General features: G+C 29.2%; 1 protein-coding gene and 1 pseudogene across 1 annotated transcript; both read right to left on the reverse strand.

Moving 5' to 3' along the window:
* Positions 1-1,388: 1,388 nt before the first annotated feature.
* LOC114075376 lies at positions 1,389-2,923 on the reverse strand (annotated as a pseudogene).
* Positions 2,924-5,213: 2,290 nt separating this feature from the next.
* Positions 5,214-8,612, reverse strand: LOC107005899 (putative receptor-like protein kinase At4g00960). The gene is made up of 7 exons (XM_015204547.2): positions 7,781-8,612; positions 6,819-6,977; positions 6,594-6,718; positions 6,293-6,503; positions 5,963-6,200; positions 5,726-5,870; positions 5,214-5,613 (listed from the first exon to the last, which is right to left on the reverse strand). Exons 1-7 carry the CDS (start codon positions 8,589-8,591, stop codon positions 5,299-5,301), a joined length of 2,004 nt encoding a protein of 667 aa, XP_015060033.1. The 5' UTR covers positions 8,592-8,612; the 3' UTR covers positions 5,214-5,298.
* Between the last annotated feature and the right edge of the window lie 502 nt (positions 8,613-9,114).

Below are 9,114 nucleotides of genomic sequence, written 5' to 3' on the forward strand. Positions count from 1 at the left end.
GAGCCTCCTTGCATTTCGGAGGACTCTTTTTATTAGCTTGTTTAGTATTTCTTTTATAGGATGATGTGGGGTCTGTCCCAACATCCATCTCAGTAGTATAGAGGCTTCATAAACAGTCAGACACTTAGTATTGAGTCTCTCATCTTTGTATTGCAAATATTTTGTTATGAGACTTAAGTGCCATTGTGACCAACTTATTTTCTTTTAAGTTATGGAATGCGACTGTTTTATTGAGTTAAATTTTTCGCTGAGTTTAGTAAGTCAGTTCAAGAGTTCGCTTGAGGCCAACAATGGTTCGAGTGTCGGCCACGCCCAGGGTTTAGGCTCAGAGTGTGACAACCAACACCTTTCCTTTGAAATAACTTGAATCCCTTACATAGAATATAATAGTTTCGTATATCATTTAATTGGTTTCCTAGTTTTTCTAAAATTAGGTGGGTAACTCCTTTAAAATAAGTTGATTCTAAAAATTCTTTTTAAAATTGAGTTAATTGTTCATTTTTTTGAGTCACCGCAATGTTTTTCATTATTTGAATAAAGTAGGAATGCAAACAACAGTCATCAGATTTTTGTCTCGATTCGATTTCTAATCTAGTCATTATAGACATCTGATGCCTTAATTTGATCGAACAAATCAATTTGTTCATTCTTACATTAGAACTAACTATAATACTAATATGACATTAATATTTTTTTGCTACAATTAGGGGTGTCAAAAATGAATTCAAACATAGGTAACCCGTCCAACCTGCCCAGAATTTTAAGGGTTGGGCTTAAGATAATTTGAATTGGGTTCAATCTCAACACATTCAAGCTTAACTCATTTGAAGAGAATTCTCAATTAAGCCCAATTCAGTCTCCAATTTCAATCCGTTTTAAAACTTTTTATTAAGATATTTTTCTATATGAAATGTATGAATTATCATCTATTTAACATCTTTAGGATTTATCTATCTATTTGTTACTTTTTTTACAAAAAATTCTTGAGCAAAAATTCAAATTGTGATTATAAAAGTTAAATATCAATATGTTAAATTATTGAGATTAATCGGGTCATGTTGGGCGGGTCAAGATCCAACCGTTTTTTAGCCCATTTGAGCCCAATCCATTTGAGTCAAAATAAACTTGGGCGGGTCAAGACCTAACCCGATTTCTATTCAACCATTGTAATATTCCAATTTCAACCCAACCCGCCCATTTAACACCCCCAGCTACAATTATCAAATAATCTTTTGTTCAGATATGATAGCTAGAACTATTAAACATGACAACTTGATACACTGATATCTTATTATTGTTTGTAGAAAACATAAATCCAGAAGAAAATTTAAATAAAAAGCATCGAAAATATATTTTTTTATAACTACAAGAAATATTTTTTGTGAGAATCTAAATAAGTCTCTATATGTGTGTGGTGATTTTTGGTATACAATACTATCTTGGGTAGATTTCCATAATTAATTCCTCAAAACTAGATGACAGAATAGAATTATTTGTGAGTTGATCGATATTTCCTAATCTAGAGTAATCCTTGAAAGATGCTGATTGATTTGGCTCTAATAAGATAGCAGAATCAGTACTGAGAATATGAGATATCAAAGTAGTTGAAGGTCTTCCATCCAGATCAATTTGAACACATAATAATCCAATATGTTATGATTTTAGACATTGAATTTGAGTCACCAATAAGAGTTGGATGAATAATTTCCATTGCTCTATTATCTTTCCACAATCTCCATGCCTATAAATATCAAGATAATTAATTATAATCATGTTAATTAATCAGGATAAATATATTGTATATTGTTAATTAAATTAACATGCACTTACATGGATAAGAAGGTTATCAAATCTATCTTCTTTATTATTTCTTCTTTTTCCACTTATTATCTCCAAAGAAGCATACAAAAACTAAAAACATCTGATTTCACTGAGAATTGACCATGCATTGCATACTCCGAGGACATGTAGCCGCTAACCAAAAACAATAAATCACAATAATTAATATTTTTCTATATTATAACGAACCGATTCGTATAAAAAAGTTTTTTAAAGAACCAACACTTACTATGTTCCAACAATTATGTTAGTGCTTCCTTCAATTTGGTCAACTCTAAATATTCTAGCCATGCCAAAATCTGAAATTTTAGGGTTCATATCTTTGTCTAACAAAATATTGCTTGCTTTGAGATCACGATGTATGATTCGAGGACGAGAATCTTCATGAAGATAAACTAATCCTCGTATTATTCCTTTAATAATCTTGTCATGTACTAACCAATCCAACGTTGCTTATTTCTTCGTATCTTAATTATATAACGTGAGACATTGAAATTAGAGAAATGCTCAATATAACAATCTAATTAAAAAATAAAAGTGAGACATATAAATAAGCATACCAGATAAGAAATAGTCGAGGCTTTTGTTGGACACAAACTCATAGATGAGTACTTTTTCTTCTCCTTCCAAGCAAAAACCTAAGAGTCTCACTAAATTTCTATGTTGAAGCTTAGCGACAAGTACAACTTCATTCTATAAAGATGACAATTCACTGGTATTACATGTTATGTTTTCACTCAGCACCATTTCAGCCATAACTACCACCACCATCAAGATCATTAACACCTACCATTACCGTCAATCACCAAAATCAATCGTCATCACCATATGACATTATTTGCAATAATTCTCATCAACCATTATTATATTTACTATTTGATGTCGATAGATACCTCCATTTGTCAAATATATATATCGCTAAATTTCGTCATCATTCTCCAGCGTCATTAGATATCCATATTCTTTTAATATTAATTATTAGTCTTCGCTAACAATAATCACAGTTAATCACTACTGTCAACCATTATACCATAAGATACAATCCACAACCATCATCATCCCAAAAGACATACACATTCACCATCTTTAGTCATTAATCACCGTAATCTTTTTTTGATATCAGATCAATTTAGTATTTCAATTTAATTTTATATTTGTCAAGTTTTAAAAAAAATAATTTTCATGTTTTCGAATATTGAAAAAACAATATTCAAATCTTAATACAAACATCTTAGTAAACATCTTAATTTAGAGCCTTAATTTGTTGTTGGTTGTTAACCGGTTTAAGTTTTGCACACAATCAACGCTTACATCATCAATTTAAGTTCACATACAATAGCAACAAAATTTTCATAACAAATCTTATATAATAATAAAAAATTAGGGAAATAACTTGTTATAATCGATTAATTAATTAATACTATGATATAAAAGAAGAAATTATACTATTAATGTAGATATAATTTAAATTCTTCATTGACGAGTAAGTCAAAGTTTCAACATGAGTGATTAGTGGAGAGAATGTTCCTAGCTCCTTGGTCTTGATTAGTCATTGATTTATATGATGAACGATTTAAACATGAGTGATTAGTACATAATATTTTTTTTAAAAAAAAAATTTCAATTTCACTCAATATTATATATTTCAATTGAGATCTCCATTAATTTTAAATTTCAATGGCGTGAGACTCGGTAAGAAAAAAGTGTTTTAATAATCAGTATTTAAATCTAAAATCTATAATTAAAGAATTGATTCAAAATTTTAGCTTGATATCATCTAAAGCCATTTTTATGATAAAAATCAAAATGTATATTTTTAATTTTAGATATAACTTATCCACACAGACTTGATATGGTTATTGATTTAAATGATGAACAATCGGTTCAAGATAAAAAAAAATCATGTATATTTTCTACTTCACGATGTATGAAATGATGTTTGTCGCACTCACTCCAAATTACCACATTGCTCTAGCGTCATGGACATTATTTATTATTGTTGTAACAACGATCCAATTAACTTGTAATAGAAACTTATGGTTAGGTTTGATGTTTTAAAAACTTATGGGTATAAATCATGTTTTTCTAAAAAAAGTGAAATATATTTCTCAAATACTATAGCCAACCACTTTGTGAAATTCACCCAAATTTTGACCCAAATAATATTTGCCAAGAATATTTAAATATATATAGCCAAACGCTAGCTTAATTGAGCAGTTTACACACTTTTCATTAGTACATTGTTTGCTTTACTTTTTAATATTATTTATTTCACTTATTTATGCACGATTGTTATTTCATATACGTATATTATCTTTTTAATAATCCGATAATATTAAAATTGAATTAGAAACTTTAAAAGGCTTAAGTGCAAGTCACAAAAGAAAAAAAAAAGTAACTTTGTACCACAACATGACTATAGAATATGTCTCAATCGTTCCACCTACTATCACGACCAATTTTTTTTGTAAATAAAAAAAGGTAAAAAATTGATGGGATAACATCACGAATAATTGAGAAAATCATATAATTTCTATAAAAAATGACTATTAAATGCCAAAAATATGTGTAGAAAAATAGTGAGGCGTCACGTATTGCTACCCTAATTCCTTAAGGAGGGTTCCGTAAAGGTTTTGAAAAAAATCGTCCAGAAGACATTATCAAAATATTTATAGGCTAACACACGAAAAACTGAAAAAATCGGCTAATTCCTATCAAATATCCCTTAAATATCCAAAATATGTATAAAATATGGGGAGACTTCACATACTATACTATTCCGACTTACTAAATACCCAAAATATTTTTACAAATTATTTAAACGAGGTCAAAATTTAAATACTAAATGATGGTGCAAATTACTGGCCGGTGTTATGGACACAAGGCAATAAGGAAGTTCCTAAGAGGTAGTGTGCTTTGTCATTTGTCAATCAATGATTTTTAAATTTAAACTTAATTAAGAATCGTCTGTCAACTAAGAATTTAAATTATATACGTTAATGATATAAAAAATAAAAAAGAGGTTAGAAAAATTCCTAAAGCATATATTTTTATTTGACAGTCATAAAGATTTTTGTTACAATCCGATTTCTAATGAAGTCATGATAGACCTATAATGCCTTATTTGATTGAACGAAACAATTTGTTCATTCTTACATTATAACTAACTAATATTACATTATTTGTTTGCTAAAATATCAAATAATCTTTTGTTTAAATATGATAGCTAGAACTATTAAACATGACAATTTGATACACTAATATCTTATTATTGTCTGTTGAGTACATAAATCCAACGGAAGAATTAAAACGCATAGAAACGTATATTTTTATATCTACAAGATATAGAACTACAAGAAATGAAAAAAAAAATCAATCATAAAAGACTTTTTGTGACGATCTAATTAAGTCTCTATACATATTATATATACGTGGTGACCTTTGGTATACAATACTATACTATCTTGGGTAGATTTCAGTAATTAGATACTCAAATTTAGATGTCGGAATGAAATTATTTGTGATTCGATCGATATTTCCTAATCTAGAATAATCTTTAAAAGACGCTGGTTGATTTGGCTCTGATAGAATAGCAGAATCAGTACTAAGAAAATGAGATATCAAAGTAGTTGTAGGTCTTCCATCTAAATCAATTTGAACACATAACAATCCAATATGTATACATCTCATGATTTTCGATATTGAATTTGAGTCTTCAATGAGAGTTGGATCAACAAGTTCCATTGCTCTACCATCTTTCCACAACTTCCATGCCTATAAATATCAACATTTATTATAATATAAATCTTAACAAATTAGGATAAAAATATTAAAATTACTTTATGCATAAACATAATGTGATTAAATTAAATTAATTTGCACTTACATGGACAAGAAGGTCATCAAATTTATCTTCTTTATTATTTCTTCTTTTTCCACTTATTATCTCCAAAAGAAGCACACCAAAACTAAATACATCTGATTTCACTGAGAATTGACCATGCATTGCATACTCCGGGGACATGTAGCCACTAACAAAGAATAATAAATCACAATAATTAACATTTTTCTATATTATAACAAATCGATTCGCAAAAAAAAATAATTACAAACTAACACTTACTATGTTCCAACAATTATGTTCGTGTTTCCTTCAATTTGGTCAACTCCAAATATTCTAGCCATGCCAAAATCTGAAATTTTAGGGTTCATATCTTTGTCTAACAAAATATTGCTTGCTTTGAGATCACGATGTATGATTCGAGGACGAGAATCTTCATGAAGATAAACTAATCCTCGTACTATTCCTTTAATAATCTTGTCATGTACTGACCAATCCAACATTGCTTGTTTCTTTGTATCTTAATCATATCATGCGAGACATTGAAATTAGAGAAATAATGTATATAACAATCTAATTAAAAAGAAAAGTGAGACATATAAGCAAACATACCAAATAAGAAATAGTCGAGGCTTTTGTTGGAAACGAACTCGTAGATGAGTATTTTTTCTTCTCGTTCCAAGCAAAAACCTAAGAGTCTCACTAAATTTCTATGTTGAAGCTTAGCGACAAGTACAACTTCATTCTTAAATTCTTCAGCACCTTGACTTGACCTTCTTGATAACCTCTTCACCGCTATCTCTTGTCCATTACCAAGTACACCCTGATGATGGTGTAAAATATATTTACGTTGTCAATATGTATAACTTATATCGAAAAAATTATTATATAGTCTAATTTGAACATGCGTTACCTTATAGACATCACCAAATCCACCTACACCAATTTTATTTTCCATAGAAAAATAGTTAGTGGCAGCTTCAATTGTACTAAAGTCATATTGCAATGATTCAGCTGTTAAAATCTCACTAAGATCAACTGCAACACATATATATATATATAATTAATTTTTAAAAAAAGTTAGTTAATTAAGGAATGAATGGACTTGAATTGTATTAAATAATTGGGATTTAACTACCAATATTCATCTCCTTTAGAGTTTTATTATTTCTTTTCATCCTTCTTCTCCTTAGTAGCAAATGAAAGACTCCAATTGATAGTAGAAACAAAAGAATTATAATGGCAACCACTACATAAATGATTAGTTGTCCTTTATCATTTGAGATTCCGTCATGCCCTGTAGTGACAAAGTCAGAAAATTCGTTAATGATGTTTAAGTTTGATATGTACATAAGAAATATAATTTTTTAATATATTTCATATAACTTTTTGACGAAGAATATCGAGACTACGCCATTTAAGAATTTGAGATGTGATATTTACAAACATCATACAATTATCAGGGGTCAAATAATAAATATGAATTCATCTTAATATTATTTGTTGATATTAAAGTGACATATGGCTGGAATATAGTTGAAGAATATTATTATATTAATTAATAGAATGGTATGTATGCCTTTTTGAGGTAAATACTTTTTTTTGGGTCAGCATCAATGGGACATAAATCCATAATAGCACAAATCGACTTGTACCAAAATAGTAATAACTAATAAGTTAAGATAAAAACACACTTAAAATCTTTTTGAATACTTTTCATTTCGTCATAAGTATGCTAGCATATTTGTGGGGGAAAATTAAAGATAAAAATTTTACTTTAATGGTGACACAAATCCAGAACAAATTAAAGTCGGTATTGTATTGGTCAAAATATTACTTTTTCTGTCTCACTTTATATGACTCGCTTTTTTTTTTTGTCAGACTCAAAAAAACAGATAAAGAGATATATTTTCATATTAAATAACAATTTAACTTTAAAATGGTTATTTAACCTTTGATGAAAGGATTTATACTCAGACAAACATCTATCATTTATTTTAGACCACTAGATTGAAAAATCTTCTTTTTTAAACTCTGTGTCATCTGTGTCAAATCAAACTAACTCATATAAAATGAAACGGAAGGAGTAGTAAAATGTACCTTGATTATGTGGCAAAGTAAGTAGCTTTGTTTTATCGTAGAAGACGTACACTTCATGCCTCATAAAACAACTAGGAAATTGAACTCGAGCACCTCTACATACATCACAACACGTGTTTAAAACTTTGATGGCATTTTCAAGGCAATTTAGGCAATCTTTAGAAGACATATGAGGAATGCATTGAGCTAAGGCATAAATTGTTGTGTTAACACTGAACTTAGCTTCCCTAATTGCAATTTTCTTGTCTATCGATCGATCATCATTAGCAGCATGAGTCGTTACGTCATTCATAATTTCCCCTAGACTCCGTTTGAACCTTCTTTGTTCATGTTCATCATTAGTAATTGAATTATTGTTATGTATGACAAAAGGTGTAGATGGATTGTTAATTATGGATGCATAGTTTGGATCGGGGAATATTGATTGATTCGAGTAACGTAACATACAATCGTCCCACCATAATACGGCTGTTTTGCTACGGGGGCATAACAAAATTATGTCTTTAACAGCTCTTGTTACAAAATCTTGACATTTTACACTTAACATATCACCTTGACACATGAAAAGACCGTAAATTCTTTCGAAATTATCGGTACCATCGATGGAGAAATTGTAAAAAAGATGTTTTCTAGAGGCAGTAGAAAGATTTGAAAGTAGCAAATTGAGGTTGGAACTGTAAGAGGTGTTTGTTATATTGTTATAAGTAGTTGTGTTTGGGCAGTAATAATAGTGATCAAGAGCTAATATTGTGGTAATACTTTGGCTGGTCAAGAAAAGCACAAGATATATTGGGATATTCAAACTAGACATTATGCAAAATTGAACAATTCTCTAGTGTACTTCATTAAGTTGAGAGATAAGGCAAATTTATAGATGATGAGTGAAGGACCTTCCTTTGTCACTCTCAATGAATGAAAGTTTTAATTGTAATTATTCAGATCTCATCAGACAACTTTGAATTTTAATCATTCGGATTTTAATCATTAAGTGTGCTCAAGACTTAATATCATTGAAATATCTCTTTTGAGAATTTATATAAAGACGACACTCCGAGTGTGTTTGGTATGAAGAAAAACATTTTTTGAAAAATGTTTTTCAATTTACCAATGTTTGGTTGGGACAAAAGTTTTGAAAAATATTTTCCAAATCAACTCATTTTCCTCAAAATCAAGGAAAATGACTTCCCTTCAAAAATTAAGGAAAACATTTTCCAAAACTCTCCTCCAATTTCAAATTACATTTTCTTTTTTGGAAAAACATCGATTTTAAAAAAAATAATTTCAATTTCAAAATTTTATTCTTTCACCCGATCCCTGACAACCCCCCTCCCTGG

Source organism: Solanum pennellii, chromosome 12 (genome assembly GCF_001406875.1).
Source record: "Solanum pennellii chromosome 12, SPENNV200".
Lineage (NCBI taxonomy): Eukaryota > Viridiplantae > Streptophyta > Magnoliopsida > Solanales > Solanaceae > Solanum > Solanum pennellii.

Coding starts and splice junctions, on each gene's coding strand:
- LOC107005899 (XM_015204547.2), bottom strand. CDS start 8,591: ATGTCTAGTTTGAATATCCCAATATATCTTGTGCTTTTCTTGACCAGC. Junction 6,201..6,292: donor CCTCGACTATTTCTTATTTG/GTATGTTTGCTT, acceptor GATATGATTAAG/ATACAAAGAAACAAGCAATG. Junction 5,871..5,962: donor AACATAATTGTTGGAACATA/GTAAGTGTTAGT, acceptor ATTCTTTGTTAG/TGGCTACATGTCCCCGGAGT.